Source organism: Chanodichthys erythropterus, chromosome 21, assembly GCF_024489055.1.
Source record: "Chanodichthys erythropterus isolate Z2021 chromosome 21, ASM2448905v1, whole genome shotgun sequence".
Taxonomy (NCBI): domain Eukaryota; kingdom Metazoa; phylum Chordata; class Actinopteri; order Cypriniformes; family Xenocyprididae; genus Chanodichthys; species Chanodichthys erythropterus.
In genome coordinates this window covers 15674142-15695640 of record NC_090241.1, presented here as the reverse complement: position 1 = coordinate 15695640, position 21499 = coordinate 15674142, and the positions used below count along the sequence as shown (strand labels likewise).

Below are 21499 nucleotides of genomic sequence, written 5' to 3'. Positions count from 1 at the left end.
CAAATAGCTCTTATTTTACAAGTTGTTGCATAATTCTTTATTTTAAAATTCAAAAAACTTTTATTATTTAACTTTTATTATTATTATAGAATTCTAGATTCTCTTTAAATAAGTCTATATTCACAAAATATCTTTACCTCCGCATAGCTCTACAATGTTTGTTCAAGAAAGTGCTGGAAGTGCTGCACAATTAAAAAAAAAAAAAAAAAATTGTGATTTTAACAGTAAAAGACTGTAAAAACGGGACAGTAAAAATCAGTTAATTGTTTAACAGTAAGTTTCCTTACTTATTACAGTAATAGATCTAACCTTAAATTTAATGTAATTTTACCATCAAAAACTGTTAAATTTATAGCTTTAGAAAATGAAAAAAAAAAGTTTTGAACTTGTACACTTTCGACCACTTCCAGAGGTAGTCAAAAACACATTAGAATGGATTGCTTTCATGGTGTAGATGCTCATGTGGTCGAATGTGTTGGAACAGCTGCAAAAGACCGCCTACTCTCCGCCTACTGGCCTAATGCGCAAGCTTATTTTGTACTGTACATTAGACTGAAAAATCTGGAGAAAAAAACAACAACATACATTTACCCACCCATAAACATTTTCTCCATCATACAATACATTTTAAAATTAATTGCATGCCATTTATCAACACAAGCCATCCAGCATTTAATTTGATATTCTAATATCGATCTAGCTTACTGCAGTGAGCAACAAATGTCTCCCAGCAACTGCTAAGCGAACTGAGAAACGTTATAACATCATTTTCAACACACTCAAATGTATCTAATATGATAAACAGAGCTACGTTACCTCATACTCATGACCGGAAAAGTGGAAACGGTGCTGGCGACTGTCATAATAAAAGTTCCGCCGCTCGTGAGGCGTGTGTTGCGCAATCGCTCCAGCGGCCTCGTTCAGCTCCCACAACACTCGGTCCTGCTCTGCTTCATACTACTGTAACGTTAATAATCGCATCCATGAACATGATTTCTTCCCGAGTCCTATCCCAATTCTTTTCTGCCGGCCGTTGAGGTAAAGACCACATGTCCCAAGATTCCACGCTCAAACTTGCCATCATCAAGCTACGCCTTTGTTTTGAATAGGCCTCTAGCGACCTCTAGCGGACAGAAAATATTACATACTGCACCTTTAATACCAGGTGTAAACAAGGTCTTTGATTCATCATGTGACTTTCTAATCACCACCTGTTTTTGTGGTTGTCAGTGTATTACAAAAGGTACAAAAAAGATAGATTGGTAAATTATCATTATATCAGTTAATGAAATGCGTTTTGTTTTGTTTTTTACTGTAAAACACAGTTAAATCTGTAAAACCTATAATGTTGCTACAGTATTTAACTTTAAATTTCTGGCAAACACAGCTTCCAGTTTATACAGTAAATTTCACAGAATCTTTTTATAGTCTACAACAAAGGAAGAGGGATGATGTACACTAAATCTAAGAGTGCTATGGAGTCACATTGATTACTTTTACGCTGCATTTATGACCTTTTTGGAGCTTGAACGTTTTGGTAGACTTTCAATGGACAGACAGAAATCTCTTTGATTTTATTTATTTTAAAAATATCTTACTATGTGTTCTGAAGATGAAAGCAAGTTTTATGGGCTTGGAACTATATGAGGGTAAGTAAATAATGACAGATTGTTTTATTTATTTATTATTTTTTTGTGAACTAAGTTTAAAGTACAAAACTTTTAAGTACAGAAGTAGGCAATTAACAGGGCATGCAAACTCCCTTTTTTTTCCCGGCTCTGGTTAAATGGTCAGCACGAGGATATCAGGATGGCTGAGCCAGGCCCGTTTTGCCAGTATGTTGACAGTACTCAAGAGTCAGCAGGAAGTTTCAGAGTCATGTTAACTACTGACCATTCTTCATAGCCCTGACCTTAAAAGGAGATCAGTGCTGCCTCTCACTTCCTACATTTAATGTTTAATCTATTTACAGTAAAACACTATTACAGAGCTGGGGTGTTTTTGGGAGGGAGAAAAAAACGCGTCATTCAAAGAAAAAGAACATGCAAGAGGACAAGAAGGTCATACAGCAACAGGAAGAAGGTTTTTTTTCTTGTTCTTTTTTGTAAAAGCGATCCATTTTCTGCTGTCTCTTTTAGGGCATTAAACTATCTTATTACTTTTTACATTGTCGATTATGTCATATAATACAAGAGTGTAATGGAGCGGCTAAAACACTGTCGGAACAGTGATGCCTTATTCTGGATGTTTAGTAATGATCAGACGATCACTCTCAAATAATGCACACCAAAACAACATATCGTCTTTCTATAGAAAACATTATTTTAATGTTATACTGGATATGTTGGTTTTATATAGGTGCTAACTCACATAGGTAAAAAAAATAAGTTTCAGAATTTGTGATCTAAGGAAACTGGAGAAATAGGCACAAGCCAACTCAATGCAATTCAATTCTCTGATGAGGACCTTGGTTTGTTCTTCTTCTGCTAGACAGCACAGGTAGTGATCAGCTAACCTTTTGAACTCATCTGGAGCTTCCAATAGACCCCTTAAAAGCTGACGTCACAATTACATCACTTGCAGCTGCGCGCGCATAGTGGTTGCAGAAAAATAGCGGTAGCAATTGGAGGAAGATGTGCAAAATCCACAGAATAAGAGAAAAATGTTTTGTTGTGCCTATGGATGTTGGAATCGGAATGCAAAAAATATAGTCTTCATTTTTAAAGAAAACCATCGTTTGAAGCTAAACTGAGACATTTCACAGACTGGACTGATGACACCTGCAAGGATTAGTCTACTATTAAAGCAGGAATTTGATGTAAACAGTAAGTCTACATAATATTCACATATGCAGTTCAGAGGACATACATACATAGCAGTTACAGTATTGAAATAATATTAAAACCTATAACATTTCACATAGATAACTTTTAAACAGTCTATACAATTTTAATTTCACAATTCTGACTTTTTTTCTTGCATTTGCGTGTTTATTACTCCCAGTTCAGACTTTATTACTCGCAATTGTGAGTTTATTTTACAATTCTGAGGGGGAAAAGTCAGAATTGTGGGATAAATTGCAATTCAGAAAAGACAGAATAACATCTTACAATTCTGTTTTTCTTTGTAAGAAATGTGAGATATAAACTCAGATTTGCGAGAAATAAAAGTCAGAATTGTGAGATATAAACTCGAAATTAATCCCACTCAGTAACGTTAATTTTTTTAAATAATCTGTAAGCTTATCTCTGGGTGACAATATGCGGACAACATTTAAAAAAAAATATCAAATCAAAATATTCTATAATGTTTCTAAATCTTAACTACTTTGAACCGCTTCGTCGTAACTCTCTAGTCGTACTGGTTATCACTCCCGGGTTTGATCATCTGAGACATTTCTGTCCCTCTACTGACAGTCTACGCGACTACCACTTTGATGCTTCAAAAAGTTCATAAAGAGATCGTAAAACTAATCCATATGAATCGAGCGGTTTAGTCCAAATTTTCTGAAGAGACACGATCACTTTATACGCTGAACAGATTTAATTTAGGCTTTTATTCACGTATAAACTTTCATCAACGCACACATCAGTTGTGGTAAACTGAAGTGCAAGCATGCTTGCTTGACATGCGGGAACCAATGAAGTTCATTCTTGTGTGATATGCAGCATGCTTGAGCTTCCCCAAGAACCACTGAGGTATGTTCTTGTGCGTCAAAGCAAGTAAGGTTGACCTACTGTTTATGTTCGCTGATCAATGTTTATGTGAATAAAAGTCTGAATTCAATCTCTTCAGAAAAGGGACTAAATTAAAGGGACAATCTGGACTAAACCATCTGATTCATATGGATTAGTTTTACAATCTCTTTATGAACTTTTTGAAGCGCCAAAGTGGTAGTTGTGGAGCTGTCAATGGAGGGACAGAAATCTGTCAGATTTCATTAAAAATATCTTCATTTGTGTTTAGAAAATGAACGGAAGTCTTACTGGTTTGGAACGACAGGGTGAGTAAATAATGACAGAATTTTAATTTATGGGTGAACTAACCCTTTAATAGCTAATTTTACAGGCTGGTCAATTAACACCAAATCCCCACAACTGCAGATGTTTTCTTTACTACACATGATTTTTCTTAAAAGTGGTCAGAGTCATGTCAAATAAAATGTCAAACATTTTAATATACCACCAACCCCTGCAAGGGCTTCAGATGACTTTGAATCAACATACACAACTGCCAAATTTTATATATATTGTAATCATTATGATCATAATTTGTAAGGATTGCTTTAGCTCATTGTTTCTGCCTAAAAATGTATACATGTTAGCTAACAAGAGTAACTAACAAAAAAAATGTTAGCTATATGATTTGTATTATCTTAGTACTGTACTTTCTGACATATGGACATTATTTTGATGTAGTCACCTCGGATAATGGATTACTCTATATTTTAATTTAGAAACATGCATTTTCTGCAAAGCTGCTTCAAAACACTTTAAAACTGATTTTGTATTGTGAAAAGTGCTATACAAATAAATGTGAATTTAACTAAATATACAAATATGATGATCCCCTTGCAAGGGCCCCCACCCTAGCGAGCGCAATGGTCAAACATGTCTGTCTACCACGTTTACATAGAAAAATAATACATAAAATACACAATACATAAATAAAAATACATAATACATAAAAATTAGCCTTTACATTCATTGTGTTTTGAATAAAGTAAACGCTGTACTTATTCAAAGAATAAGTATAATGTTAAATTTAAGCTCTGGTATACGCAAAAAAAAATGAATAAATAAAAAAATAAAGTTATTAACCATTAAATTAATCAAACCATTTTCAGAAAGATAATGTTAAAGGAGGAAAACATGAACACAAACATTAAAATGCTGATTTTGGTTTTTGTTTCCCACAAGGGAAACAAATATTAGTTAAAATATTTATACATTTTATCTAATTTTATTTTATCACACACATATAAAAAAAATATATTTTTTTCATAATATATATATATATATATATATATATATATATATATATATATATATATATATATATATATATATATATATATATATATATATATATATATGGTTGTCAAAATTGGTAATTAATCATTGTAAAAAAAATCTTTTCTTTTTCTTTTTTCTTCTCTCAATTATTTAATGGATCCCCTAGCACCCTCTTGCAGATCCCTAGGAGTCCCCAGAACTCAGTTTGAAATCTGTCATTGTGTTCACATAACTTTCCAGCAACACTCATTTTTTAATTGTTAGTCTACACACACATGCGTCTGACAGATGTTTTTGTTTGTTGCATCTCACACCATGAGCACTGTGGTTTTAAAGTGCTATATCAAGTTTAAATGTAAAATGTTGAAACACCAACTCCGAATAACCCCTAAGTTAAACCAAGTTAGTTTTATTCTGGCATTTCACAACTAAAAACAGATCAGATCAGTCCAGCGGTCTGATGTAGACCATGGAACCACCTGTAGAACTTTAGAGTTACATTGTCTGGAGGAATAAACGTCCTCACAAGGTTATAAAAAACTAGAAGGGTCACATGATTGCCAAGGAAAGCTGGGATTTTCGCTGTTACCAAATGGAAAAAAGAATGGCAGAATCCAAACATTACTAAGATTAGGCCATCTATCAGATCGAATAATCAAGGCCAGAAGGTCAATTGCCAGAGAAATTATCAGAAACCAGCTACAACACTGACAGAGCTGTAGAGTTCTTTGGATGAAATGGGGGAAACTTTGTACACATCAACAATTCCTTCAACACTTTAATGATTCTGCCTCTTCACGAGAATGGCTATAAGAATGCCAATTTCGAAAAAGACTGACATTACATCATGCTAGAAGCCATGTGACAAAACTTTTAAGCCACTCCAAACCTTCTGGAAGAATTGTGTGGTCTTATTAGTCCAAGGTCGATTCAACTAAAGCTGTTTGACAGCTTTACCTAATGTTCACCTAATGTTCACCTAATGTTTGGTGCAAACCAACCCAATATCAAGAATGGCAGTGGCAGCATCATGCCCTGGGGTTGCTTTTGGAAAAACCTTGTTGGTATTAAGACCAACATGGATAGATCCAAATACAGGTAAATACTTGGAGAGAAGCTGTTTGAGTCAGTCAGAGATCTGCATTTAGGTTGAAGATTAATTTTCCAGTGCAACGATAATCAACAGCACACAGCTAAAATAAAGGGATGGCTTGGAAAAAAAGAAGGCAGTAGATCTGGAATGACCTAGTCAGAGCCCAGACTTCAAACCAAACTACAGCATGACCAGAAAAGTACATTGTGCAAATGCTAATTTGGTATAGTTTAAAATTCCAATACACCAAGCTCATAGAAATACTGAAAACTGACCGTGTTCTTGAACGCAGAACAACCATAAAGTCTTGACTTTAATCATTGCCCAGACTTTAATCATTTTTTCTATTTTTACTAGAATTATTTTGAAACTGAACTACTTAAAATACACAGTTTTCTGTGGTTAATCATTCCCAAATGTAGAGTCATCAAATGCTGAATCCCCAAAAATATAATTTTAAATACACAAATATTTGGTTATTTGTTTAATAGAATCTTTTAAGGAAGTATAATATCCCCAATACCAATACTAATCTATATAAATACAATGCCAATGCATTATGTATTTTTGTTAATTATTGCTTTTATTTTTTTTAAGGTAAAATGACATCACACTACGCTTTGCTTTTATTTAGTTTGAAATAACTCCATATAAAACAGTTACAAACTGTTTTGGTTCCTACTGACTTGATTGTATGGTTAAAAACATAAAATAAGTCAACGGGAACCGAAACTGTTTGGTTACCAACATTCTTTAAAATGTCTTTTTGTGTTCCAAGTCATACAGGTTTGGACCGACATGAGGGCGTGTAAATAATGACAGAAATTTTAGATTATCCCTTTAATTATGTTAATCAGATGAATTAATTACAAAAATTAATAATGTGTTACATTTATAATGTTACTGAAGGGCAAAAAAATATGTTTAAAAAAAATATCAGCATGAATGCTTTCTGAAGACACTGTACATGTGCTGTTTAAAGTCTTTTTATATAAAGTGAGCACAAAGTTACAACATTTTGGAAGGAGCCCCTTCTGCAGAGTCTCTTTCTGTTCCTTGAAACAGAGGACTCTGCTCAAGACCTGTGACAGCTCTTCATGGCTGGTTTCCAGAGGAAAGCAGGACTTTAATACGCACATGGGAGAGGTGTTATATCTGCAAGAAAAAGACTCTTGCAGATGAAATCTGCAGGAGAGGTTTGTTGGACTGTACAGTAGAACAGCACCGTAACTATCAGCTTTCAAATGTGAGTCCATGAAACGGAGACCATGCAATCTCAGTTACTGCTCTCAAAACTCTTGTTCTAGGAAACACTGACACTGCACGCTTTAGTAAAAGAGGGAAGAAAATTTGAGGTCCCGTTCAAATAATTAATTCTCACTCCTATGTTTAGTTGGGGAAGGCGAGAAGCAGACTAAATCAATCACAGTGATCCCTGCATAGACTGAGATGGGGCAGAGATGGTGAGAAGCAGCCAAGTGCCTCCAATTCCCAGCATTAGTCTCCACCAGAAGGTCACAATAATGATGAACCTTAGATTTGTTTAGGCTGTGTAAAACCGTATTATATAACTTGTCTCTGGATGCACTTATAATAGTTCCATTATCTTTTTGAATCACTCTCTCAATTAATTCATGCTCATCTCTATTCAGTAAAAATACTAATTATGACCTTTGAAACATTTGGACTATGTCTTATGTTTTCAATTAGCCCGTTTTTGCAGCAGACAGGAAAGAGTAGTAACACTGGAAGTGGTCCATAGTAATTACACTGCCCCCTGAAAAAGTATTGGCAACCTTCATTGTGCCAACAAAAGCAACAGGGAGGAGGTGAACTTGCATCAGGATTTCTTTTTTTAGACACAAGCTGCACGGACATAGAACTGAGACTTCAACTGAGATGTTTATCCATTAGATTCATGTGGATTTTTGCATGCAAGATTGCGGATCAGCAGCTTCCATAACATTAATCGTAAATCGGTTCACATTCCTGACACTCAAGTTTGTGATGGCTGCTCTTCTCAATTGTTAAAGCAATAAGATAACATGGAATCTTAGTCTATATCAGAGTAAGACCTAAAGCATTCACACATGATGCTTGATCTCTCGCTACATAGCAGTTGCAACATTAGCTATGTTTCCATACAAATTTGCGAATTTGGGAAATAAAACACTTAACACTTAGTAAAGCAGCGTTTCCATCCAAAATCATCACTTCCTGATAAACTGGTGTTGAATATCCCTAAGAAAAATGGAAATTGCTGCAGTAGAAGCTACTGTATATAATAATTTGTATATATTAAAATTACTTGCGCCTCAGAACGCGCAGATGAAACACAATAAATGCTGTCATGTTTTCTTGCATTCAGATGCCTGGCGTTTGTGAACGCAATCATGTTAGAAGCTTCTGAGAGGGAATTATACCGAACTACTTTAACGAAAGACTTTACAGAATGACCAAAACAGTATTTCAGAAGCTGTGCAATGAGATAGGGTCACTGGTTGGTCCAGTTATGCCGTTCCATCGCAAAGTCATGTCCTTTTTAATGCACGTAAATTGGAAAAAGGTGTAACACTCAATCTTAAAGAAATCCAAGTTATTAACTTCCGTGGACGACCTGGACGTCTCTGTGAGACGGCTGCAGTTCTAACTTTGATAAGTAAAAGCTTTGCTGATCTTCTTGTAGCCTTCACCTTTCTGGTATAAAGAAATTATTGTGACATTTCTCTTCCATGTGGTGCCATTGCTGACAGCATGAAATGGGAAGGGGTTTTAACACCCTTTTATAGTCAACTGTCTGCTGGACACCTGTGTAATGAATAATTAGACTCACCTGTGGTTGAATTCTTGTTTATTAGACATTTATAGTCTAAATTATTGTTATATAAAACTTAGTCTTGTCAACATTTCGGAAATTGTTTTTGTGTTCATTGAGATATTGTTTACTTTTCAAAGGGGGTGTACTCATTTATGCTGAGCACTGTATATGACTTTCTTCTTTCTGATGAACACATTTGGAAAAATATTAATAAATATACTGATGCATCCGAGCTTTATAATGGCAGTAAGCATTACCAAACGAGGTGGATGGAGACACTTTGTTCAGCTCATACTCGTTTGGTAATGCTTACTGCCATTACAAACCTCGGATTCGTCAGGATATTTATTAATATTTCTCCGATTGTGTTTATCAGAAAGAAGAAAGTCATATACGCCTAGGATGGCTTGAAGCTGAGTAAAGCTTTGGGTAATTTTCATTTGAAAGTAAACTCATTTGCTCAGGTTTATTTGGCTTTTTAAATTGCTGTAACTCTGACCGTTCATACTAAAGTAGAACTCTTTAGTGAATGTTGGTGTGGCTGATCATTTTGAGAAAATATTGTATTTCAGCAAAATGATCTTAGTGGATAAAATATCTCACTTCAAAAATTCATAATTATGTATCTGTTTTCCCCACTCTAGCCTGTCTCACTTTACCAGCTAGGCCAGACAGATTGAAGAACAGTGCGGGAAAAGTTAAAAGCAGCTGCGACCTTCAGATGAGGTCACAGACTACTGATCTGAGCTCAGTCTCCTCCATATGACTTCGAGTGCATCATGCACTATATAATTCCTCCATGTTCTCACTTTCAAACTTATATAGATTCCGACTATTACCTGATGTCTCTGTGCAAAGGACACAGGTCTTATATTTAGGAAATATGTTTGACACTTTGCAGCAGGAAGGAGTTAAAAAAAAAATGTGATAGAGCAGGTGAGTGGGTTTCCAAGTACCCTGTCCCACATTTTCCACTTTAACCCTAGTCTCAAAAAATAGCTCATTTTAGAGCCAATGACATCATATGTAGTGTAGCAAGAGAACGGCATGACAAAGAAAAACCAACCTGACCGCAAATTAAATGTTATTCACAGAAAAACTTCTGAATGTTCAGCCAGAGCTGTCACATATAGGCTACTGCGCTTTTCACTTACCATTCTGTTCATCTAGCTCATTGCCGATGTCTTGACCCATCTGTTTTTGTCTACTTATGACTGCAGCCAGAGCATCCAGGCCAGCATCCTGAGCTAAAGACACATGAGAGAATAGGGACATATTCAGACAGAACTGTACAAAAGAAAGACAAAAAGACATATTTATTAAAAATGATGGTTTAACATTCTCATATTTTATGTTTCTGTGGTTTAAATCATCGTGTAAATTATCACTCATTGAAGGAAAGCTAAATTCTCGTCTCATTTGGGTTGGAAAAACAATAGTAAAGTACATAAATTCCATCTCAATGAGCCACATAGAGAGAGAAAACCATTAGCAGGCAGCAGGGTGTTGGCATCTGTGACATTTAAATGATATATAGTGTGATCTGATGTCATTTTTGACAGAGGCCACTGCCACGGTGGGCCACAAGGTACTTCAGCTGTAACCTTGAAGCTAAAAGTATAACTTGGGTAGACAAAACGGCTCCTGCTTTTTCTCAAAACTCCTACCAGTTGCTATTCTCAAATGAGTAGCAGATCTCATAATGGGGCGTAAATTCAAAAAAGGCTTCTCAAAATGTCTAATTTCATCAGAAGATAGATTATTATCTGGACAGCAGAGAGAGGTGGCCAGATAATTGTCAGTTAGAAGCAATTGTCAAGCATCACATCAGTTGTAAGACTGATCTCATATGCAACATACCTTCGATAATCTGCTGCTGTTGCTGTTTGATTTCTCCAAAGCCGAGTCCTCTGGTCTCCTCGGGCTCATTAACCAGCCATGGGTTCACTGCAGGTCCCGAACCATATCCACCTGCCATCAAACTTGACCTGTAGAAGATGGAAAAAGAAAAAAAGTATCAGTAAAATGTACTGTATTGTGTACATAACTTTTATGAGACAAACAAAATGCATCTCAATGAATGAATACAAATGATTTTATGAAAAAAAATACAACAGTATAATATAAAACTATTTTATAAAACGGTTAGTTCTTGTTCTTGATTCTGATTGGTCAATAGCCGTTTATTCACAATAAAACGCAGCTATGACTGCTTCACCCAATGGTTCTGTGCAACCACTTTTAGCAACCTAAACCAATCTATTTTGTTCACTGACACTTACTGTATTATGTAGAAGAGTATTGTGAGAAAATATCACCTGCATTCAGATTTAGCATTTCCCTTCAGGTCAGTCCTATGTTCATAATAAAAATATGTTTAAATGTCCACTGCAATATCTTGTCCTTTTAACAGTTAAAGGTTTTTCTCATGACTGACGGCGCTAGTCAAAGCATTTGTTGCGTCTTATTCCGTGTTCACAACAATTCAGTCTTTTCAATATAACAAGTCTTCGCTACTGACTGACACACTCATAAAGACAGTCTTTGCCGCCATCTAATGGCGTAATAATGTAACTTCTGTTGCTGTTCACGGTCAGGGACTATTGTGTCCAGTGGAAGGAAGGCTTTTAGTGATTTTACTTCATGAAAGTTGCATTGATTTTTTTTTTTTTTTTTGGGTTGAATATGTGTATTGTGTGGTAACCGTTTTATAAAAGCAATAAGGTACTCAAGGCTACTGCTGTACCATGAATAAGTCACAGCTGAAGGGGTTGCAACATCGCCCTTCAGCCGTGACTTATTCACGATACAGCACAGCCTCTCGTATCTTATTGCTTACATGAATTAACTAAAACTTATAGCCACTGGTTAAAAACATAAAAACTTCTAGTTAAATATATACTTCTGTGCAAAAGTTTGGGGTCGGTGTGTTTTTTTTAAATAAAAAAAAAAAAAAAAAACTAGTTTGAAATTTTATTACAATTTAAAATAACTGTTTACCATTTTAATATTTTCAGCAGTCATTAATCCAGTCTTCAGAGTCACATGAACCTTCAGAAATTATTATAATTTGCTGATTTGGTATTTCTTATTAAGCAGCACAAATGTTTTCAACAATGATATTTTTAAAAAGATTTATCTATTTTTACGGAAACCGACAAACATGCTTTTCCACTGCATGGTATGGTTCGGTACGGCTCACTTTTTTGGTGCTTTTCCACTGCATGGGACGGCTCGGTATGGCTCGCTTAAATAGTACAACCTCAGTTAAGGTTCCAAGCGTGCCATACCAACAGTAAATGTGACATGTAAAAACTGCAGATCACTGATTGGTCAGAGAAAATCATCACTACCAGCATCCCTGGATTTGAAACATGAGACACCAAACCCACTAGGATTTAAATAGTCAGTCACAGCCACTGCAATTTGCTTTAAACGACCATCGCACGCAACTTGAAAAAAGAAATGGCTGTATCATGGTCAGTAGACAAGGTGTAGATTCGTTGGTAGACGAGGAGCGTATTCACGGCAGTAGATGCGGTGCAACTGTAACGATCAGTCTATAATTCCACCCACTGTGAAGCAGTACTAAGCAGTGGAAAAGCAAACCAAAAGTAAAGAGTGCCAATGCGTGCCATGCCGTACCAAACAGAGCTGAATCGCACCACGCAGTGGAAAAGCACCAATAGTGCACTATATTACTTTGCAGAAGAATAATATTGCCTAACAACAACTCTTATATGTGGTCAAAACTAATGTAACACACAGCCCCTTTTAGCTTATTGTTTTAATAAAACATAAAAATGCACGTATGCATTTATGCATACAGCAGTCATCACTGTAATACACAAAGTCAACTTTCTCATTACATACACACACAGTAACTAGATTACATACACAGTGTAATATTATAGTTATTCCACATGCACTGTCAATCAACAGCTATGTGCACACATCAAATGGACACACATCATCTACTTTACAAACGTAAATAAACTTCGAGGCATGTCCGTGAGTTGTTCAAGAGCCACAGGCTCTTTCTACCAAACTCACATCTGTAGCACTCATGTGCCTTCAGAATAAATAACCTTTCTATTTTTTAACTCTAAAATAGCAAACAACATCCCCTACTTCGGACCTTGTAAGATCAGAGAACCTCTGTTTATTTGTTCATCTGGGTTCCACTTTGTTGGGCCCGGAGAGTGAGTTTTCATGCCCTACGTTACAAGGACACAAAGCATATGAACCGCCTCTGGCTTTTATACAAGCTTTCAAAGCGCCATGCCAAACCGAGAAGTGGCCTGTTATCCTGTGGAGACACTGCGTTGTGCTTTTGCACTTTTCTTTGATTAATGTATGAAACCTGTTCCCCCTGAGGCTCCTGGACAGCTCGCAGAGAGAAGTGAAGTTTAAAGGCTCTTCTGGAAAAGCTATCAGCGCTCAGCATCGCGCAGAGTTATGAGCCGGTCACTAGTTTGCACGGGTGTTCTGCTTCCTGTGGGTTCAGAGACTATATCGAAAGTAGGATTAAGAAAAAATGTCTGCCGCAAATCCATCCACGTCAGTGATTACAAATCAATTTGATGTCTGGATAGTACAACTGTCCTGATATAATGAAGAACAAAGCTTCATTAGAAGAATGAAATTCTTAAAAAGAAAACCATATAAAGTATCCGGTTTTTAAAAAACCACTTCACTGCTTGCTTATTTAATTCAAAACTCAAAAAAAAAAAAAATCAGCTGCCTAAAAATGTTTAAGTTAAGAAATTCAAAGTTTAACTGGCAGATTTTTAATTTGTACTACTCATACATTTAACTTAAAGGATTAGTTCACTTTCAAATAAAATTTTCCTGATAATTTACTCACCCCCATGTCATCCAATATGTTGATGTCCTTCTTTCTTCAGTCGAAAAGAAATTAAGGTTTTTGATGAAAACATTCCAGGATTATTCTCCTTATAATGGACATCAATGGCCTCCAATCGGCTGAAATGATCGCCTTCCAAGTGCTTCCGCCAAAACTGCACTTTCAAATTCTTCAAAAAGATTACGCTGTATGTCCTACACTTCCCTATTCTAATTACGGAAAAAATGGGTTTGTTCCGTAAATAGAAAAAGGAAGGCGTAGGACATAAAGCGTAAGGTTTTTGAAGAATACGGAAAGCGGAAGCACTTGGAAGGTGATCATTTGTTTATATAAAGCATATACATTTATATTTTTTCTGAAAATGACCAATCGTTTTGCTAGACCCTTATTCTTCATCTGGTATCATTTAAAGCCCTTTGAAGCTGCACTGAAACTGTAATTTTGACCTTCAACCGTTTGGAGGCCATTGAAGTCCACTATATGGAAAAAAATTCTGGAATGTTTTGGACTGCAGAAAGAAAGACATGAACATCTTGGATGACATGGGAGTGAGTAAACTATCAGGAACATTTTATTTGTAAGTGAACTAATCCTTTAAAATTATCATGTAACCTCAATGTAAACATTTTTATTAGTGTAAACTTAGCTAGCTATAACAAGCTAATTCAGAGCTAACTTGCTAATTTGCTAACATGTTAACAATAGCATGGTATAGCACTTGCTGAAAGAGTACAGCAATATAAAGCATTTAACATACTTGCTCTCAAACCAAGCCACATACACCACTTGTCACCATGAGGATAAAAAAAACAAAAAAATCAAAAACCCACATTAACAGAAACTCTTGTAAATTAACATAAAACATTAATCACTACTAAATCTCCCACTTAACATTAATCTTGCACAAAAAACAAAAAACAAAAACAGCATTATATAACATGTGCCATGGGCAAAACATGCTGGGAAATAGAAATCCCAGCCCAGTTTCAGTTAAACAAGTTAAGACAAGTCAATTCACTCGGCGGCCATCTTTGAAACACCTCTCGGTCATCCTGGGCATCATGCAATCTCTTTGAATGGGGAAACATCAAATTCTCCAAAACTGTTTGCCAACCTTATGATTAAATTTCATATTTGAAATCACCAATGAAATCTAACAACAACCGACTCATAAATTTAGTTTCTAAACGCTCGAATCATGACAAAAAATACTGTATTTTTCAGGCTGGATCAAGCTAATGCACATGCGCAGACCTAAATGCGCGTCTCTTTGGAGGCGCGCGTCTGACTGTTTCTGTAGAAACCGGTGATTCTAACGGCTGCTGAAGTGACACGATGACTTTACCAGTCGGCGATTGGCTCTTATTTAGAAGGCGGGACTTATTCCGCCATATTGCGCGTTACACTTTCTCCCATTCAAAACAATACGAGTGACACGTCTTGTGTTATTTATAGTCTTTGGTTAAACTTAAGTTTGTTTAAATTAAAATAAATAAGTTCATAAAACTCAAAACAATTAAACAGTTCAGTTTACTTAAAATATATCAGTTCTATGAACTTGAAAGAAAAAGAAAGTGCTAAATACTCAAAAAAGTTAATTTGACAACAAATTTGTTTAATTTAAGTTTGTCCTACTCAATTAATTGTTTTGAGCGTTAGGGTTTACAGTGAAGGCAAGGTTAGTTAGGTTGTATTATGGTGCAACTCCAGGAATTATTTTTGAATTAATAGTTTAATATATATATATATATATATATATAAATAAACATTTTAACTTGAAAATTATATTTTAAAATGTTTTGAAAATAATGATTAAGATGTTTAAAGACAAACATGCAAATACTTTTTACTTGATAGTTACATCACATTCTATTTTTATTATAGTCATTAAATTGAAACTGTAGTTGAAAATGCTATAAATGTTTGCCAAAATTGTATGAATCCAACATGAATACAAAGAGTACATTTCTAAGAACCTGGCATGTGTGTTTCAAATTAAATGTTTAAAAGATTTTTCCTCTTCTTTATCGTGGACACTCTTATATGTCATTGACCCACACATAAAAGATTTATAACAATTTTTATACTGAGGATTTTTTTAATGTTTCCTTTGAGGAATATGCAGTTGTTCGAGCAGGTTAAGGTGAAACTGCATATCAAAAAAGGTATTTGAGTAAAACCCAAATGACTTCCTCTCACTATAAGCGCTAGTTTTTGACAATGGCCCTTCTCTTTCGGTTAGTTCAGCATCAGTGGAGCTTCATTTGAGTTCTGAGGGGTCGCTAACCTCTAAAGAGTCTTCAGCTGGATCTGTTCCTCTCATTCTCATCACAACGAGGAAGTTTACATCTCACACGCTTAGTGAGCTAGACCTCTTTCTTCCCCATTCCTCCATCTTACTGATCTACAAACGTACCAAGCCAGTCCAACAGTGCCTTTGAATCTTCGTCTCTGTCCATGTCCAAGCCTATATTAATCCTCTGGCCAGCGAGACAAGTGGTCAGCGGCGGATGCTAATCTTTCTGACATGTTTGGCAACTCGTAGCTTGCGCCAGCCCCTCTCCACTTCCTCCGCTCCATCTCAGCGGTGTGAGGATTAACGCTTATCCAATTAACCTCCCGCAGAGCCCGCAGACTTAATCAGACGAGGCATCACACTGGAGCGAGACCTGGAGACAGACCTCGTCTCTTAGAAGCCCTATTTAACTAATTACAACTTTGTGCATTACGATCAAATATAAAAGAGAGGAAATTGGGGGAGGAGGGTTGGGGCACCGGGTCGGGAACTCTGAATCTTCAAATGAGCGGTATGTCATTTTGTGCTTGATTAGAGGTTAATCTTCAACAAAGGTATTGTTTCATGAATGCCATAAGCCTGGTCTTATCCCTGTGGAAAAAAGTTAAATGGTTAAATTTCAGCTTATTGAAGCAAAACTAACACCCCCACTGGCAGACAAAGACCACACAGTAAGATGAATCCAGGCCCTAAAAATCCTGCCAGGCTAACACCCTCATAAAAAATTCTTTAGTATTAAAAACTTGATCAAATGACTGTAATTTATTAGTGCTCTTTAGCTAAATGTGTGCACAGCGTAGCAGTGCGACGTGAACGGGCCCTATAAAGATAAAAGTTCAGCCCTCCCATGTTAAGGAATTAGAAGATTAAGTCCACAAAGACGGGTAGGAAAAAAAGGATCAGGCCTATAAATGATTTCTCAAATTCCCCTAATTTTATTAATCAGAGATAGTAACTAAATACCTCTTCTAAGCCTCTACCACCCACTGAATCAAAAGGGCCACTATATTAGAACTGATCTGGTTTCCTGTAAAAGACGAAGCCTTTACATTAGCCTGTATCAGTGTTATTTTAGTATTATTTAACAATTATAGTATTTATTAATATTTTGATTCATTTTTAGATTTTAATTTTAATTAAAATTGTCATAATTTTCTCACTCTCATGTCCTTCCAAACCTGTATGACTTTGTTTCTTCTGTGGAACATAAAATATTTTGAACAATATTGGTAACCAAACAGTTTCAGTTACCATTGGCTTTCACTGTTTGAACAAAAGACATTACTCAAAGTATCTTTTTTTATGTCCCAAATAAGAAGAAAAAAATCATACAGTTTCAAAATGGCATGAGGTTGAGTAAATGATGATAGATATTTCATTTTTGGGTGAACTATCCCTTTAGGTTTTACTAATTTGGTTATGTGCTTTTGTCTTTTTATATATATTATTTCTATTTAACTTTAATTTATTTTTATTTACAATTTATTTTTGATCATTTATTTACTTCAATTTCAACTTATTTGATTGCAGTTAGTTGCCAAGGCAACATTTCTATTTTTTTTTATCTAATATTTATAATTTTCTGTTTCAGTTAACAACACATTTTAAAAGTTCTAGTTGTAGTTTCAAATAACAACAAAATCATTTATTAAACTAAGCGAAGAGAAAAGAGTAATCCAGACAGATGGAGCATTAAGCTAAAACAAAGAATTCAGAATTTTATATTAGCAGGTTGTTTTGTCTTCCTATCCTAGTCCTTGAAACCTGGATCAAAAAGGTCAAATCTGAATAATGACCATCTCATTTCTCTAAAAGAGTTCAGCTCTAGAGCTGTCATTTCGATTATGAGTCATAAGCGCACAGGAGATTGGCGGTGACACGTTAAGTCTCTGATTGGTGTATTTTGGAGAGAGGATGTGAGCGCAGTGGAGAGTAGGGAAGTGTAAACAGTCCTGAAGGAAGAGGTTCAAGGCTCAACTCTGATCAGCAGAGCAGTGAAGCTGAACTGGAGCCCTCAGAGAGTGTGCACAAACTTCCGTTTCAACACAGGTCACACCATTTCGGGCATAAAGTTACTCAACATTGGTACACTACTGCAAGGGCAAGCAGGAAAGATGGCAAGCAGTTTTCAAATTAAGGTGAATATCAACCTATAGTCTGCTAGACCGGGACCAATGTGAGAGAGTTAAGGCCAAGGCCAGTTGATGCAGTCATTTGGATCAGTCACTTCCTCTTTAAGGCCATTGCTGCGCTGTACAAGATTAATGAATGTACAATTTTCAGTGACATCCATTATGCCTTGCAAACATATACACATTTTGCTTTCTGTTATAAATTCTGCTGATTTTTTATAAATGATTTAATAATGTAAATGTTTTTTTTAAGAAATCAATACTTTGATTGAGCATTACATTGATCAAAAGTGACCGTAAAGACATTTATAATGTTAATAAAATGTTTTCTATTTCAAATAAATGCTATTCTTTGGAACTTTCTGTTAGTCAAAGAAAAGAAAAAATTCAGTTTCCACAAAACTATTAAGCAGCACAACCATTTTCAGCATTTGACATGCTTCTTGAGCACCAAATCGGTGTATTAGAATGATTTCTGAGGGATCAAATGACACTGAAAACTGGATTAAATGATGCTGAAAATTCACGTTTGAGAGGTAATGTACAAACCAATCAGTAATGTTTTGCATCATAGTGTGTTTATGAATTTATGGAATTTATGGAAGAGAAAACATATTTTTAATGAACAAAATAATGTGGACAAAAAAGCTTGACATTTAAATAAAAATCTCATTATCTCAAATATTGAGAAAAAAAATATTGTTGACTCCTGGTATGATAATTGACTTTTGTTTGTTTTTTACTTTCTAGGTTGATGCTGATAACATTGATATAATGCTGATATATAATTTAACAAAATATACTGTATACAATATTGCTGAAATTAAATGAACAACACAATATTCTGTCCCCTTGGAATCATAAGGTTCTATCTGCATTCTGAGCAATTTTGAGATATTGAGCTTCAACGTTTTTGCTTTCCATTCAGAGTAGATAGAACCTTTTTGTTTTCTAAATAAAAATTATGTTCACAACATAAAAACAAAAACAAAAAAACAAAAAAACACATAATGTAAATAAGTTGCCACAGAATAAGAATATGTGAATAACTAAATTTTGACAAAAATGTCAGATAGAATCTTATAATTCCAAGGGGACGATTTACTGAATTTATGTTTCATTTTAGTGAATACATTTTGTAAATATAATATGTAATTAGCATTGCCAATATATCAGACCTATAAATACTTTTTATCCATTAAAATTCATTGGTCAAAATTCACACAGTTTGTGTATGTACCTTGATGGCTCAGCTTCTGTGAGGTCTCCTTTGAAAGAGGCGTTCAGTCTTGTTTCTCTGGTAGCAAGATCATCAACAAGGTTTTGTCTTCTGTCTGCTTCAGCTTGCATTCTAGCATTATTAATTAAGGCTTTAAAATTACACATTTAAGACTGTATAATTATGCTCATCTCGAAGATACACTGAATCATCATAAACATCTACGACTTATGAACATAACATTCACATGTATGTCTTGTAGTTGTTTAGGGCCAATACTTTCTAAATCCAAAAATAAAGCAGCACTACTTCTGACCACACTGCAATTGGTTTATTATAAAACACTGCCACCTACAGGTGTTCCTGAGAAATCACAGGGTTTTTTGTCTCTTTAAGGAAGTTCACCCTAATATGAAGATTTTGTCTTTGTTTGCTCATCCTCATGAAATAGTAATCTGTATGCTTAATACTGTGGAACACAAAAGGAAAATGTTGAAGCTTTTTTTTTTTTTTCAAATGTTGAAGATGTGGTCAATATGAGCTCCTCAAACAACAACAAAAAAAGATTGAGAAACTCTGTGACTGGACCATAAAGCGTGAACTCCAGAGCTTCATTCATGAGCCATAATCAACTGGTTCATTGAAGAAAAGAAAAAAAGTAAAAGAAAAAGAAAAGAACCACTTGTTGACTAATTGGCTGTCCTGTTCTAATGGGACTATCCTGTTCTAGAGCTACCAGCTCACTGGAGTGCAGGATAAACAGCAAATAAATAATAAATTCCATTTGACCTGTTCCTCCATTATATGACCTCAGAACCCTTGGAATATTTTACAGGGTTTGCTTGTTTTCTTTTTTTTCTCTCTCTCTTTCTGTAAAGAGCTTGAAAGATGAGCTACTTTGCACTGTCAGTTGGAAAGGATGAGCGTATAAATTTAATTCTGTGTTCCAAAGAAAATGGGTTTGAAACTATTTTTGGATGAACAATCATTTAATGGATGTTCAAAACAAACACACTCAACCCTACACAAACCATAAATAATGTTGATATATCACATTCTTCCTCTGGAGTGAAATATAACAACATACTTATCTGTCAACGTCTTTGGATTCCACTCTCAGGATTTGTGCATGAAATTAGTATTAATTTTTCTGGAAAGGATACATCTGCCTTTGAGCAGCAGCTCGATTCAACGTCTCCCTGAGCTGTGCTATATTCTGTTTGAGCTTCTGTAATGATGCTCTCAGGGTCATGTTCAGCTACAAAGACAGACACACAAGAAGAGAGACATTACAGCATAAAGAGCACTGACACAGTGGGCTCAGCTTTAACATATGAAGGATGAAACCCTGTCTTTACCTTGGCTGGATTTCCTCCAGTTCTCTGCTGTCTGTTTCTTTCATGGATGTTTTCCGCAATTTCTTGAGCCAGCCGACAAGCTGCATCATAATTCTGTAACCTAAATGAGAAACAAAACAAAAATGGCAATTTTGTCAAACAATTTTACACCTATGACATTATGCTGATAGTAAGAGATCATAAAATCTGTGTTGCAAGTAACGTTAATTTAAATCACAAGATTGTCATCAACACAATCATGTGACAAATCTCAGCTAACCAGCCTGGCAACATTTTTACGTGTTTTTGGCCGCGTAAAAATCACACATATTTACTCAAACACATAGTAATTTACTAAAGTATGGGGTATAATGTGCCATAAATAAAATTAAAACAGCTGTTTTCAGTCCCAGCTGATGTGGCTGCTACAGATCCACCGAACTAAACCGCGAATTGAGTTTTCTGAACTCTACTGTACTGACTGTTGACTTCAGATGTCAATAAACGATAACAGTATAAAATGCTTACCAGAAATCCTGTGACATATTGCGGCACTTTTGTTTCAGTTATAACAAGCGTTTCTGTAGAAATTCACTGCAAAATCACATCAACAAACTGCGCTGTGTTAGTTCCTGTTTGGGCATGACGTCAGACGGTGGCCTCCAACAGACAGACTTCATTCGGAAACGATTCATTCACATAAGGCAAATAAAACTCTCTAT

At 35.4% G+C, this 21499-nt stretch overlaps 1 protein-coding gene across 1 annotated transcript in view; it reads right to left on the bottom strand.

Annotated features, from left to right (window-relative positions):
* stx8 (syntaxin 8) overlaps positions 1-21455 on the bottom strand; it is a 74290-nt gene extending 52835 nt beyond the window's left edge. Inside the window, exons 1-6 of the mRNA XM_067372852.1 lie at positions 21306-21455; positions 20799-20898; positions 20604-20698; positions 19462-19572; positions 10787-10914; positions 10081-10173 (exon numbers count right to left, since the gene is read on the bottom strand). Coding sequence (XP_067228953.1) covers positions 10081-10173; positions 10787-10914; positions 19462-19572; positions 20604-20698; positions 20799-20898; positions 21306-21322 — 544 coding nt within the window. The 5' untranslated portion in view covers positions 21323-21455. The remainder of the gene's footprint in view (positions 1-10080; positions 10174-10786; positions 10915-19461; positions 19573-20603; positions 20699-20798; positions 20899-21305) is intronic.
* Positions 21456-21499: the final 44 nt, after the last annotated feature.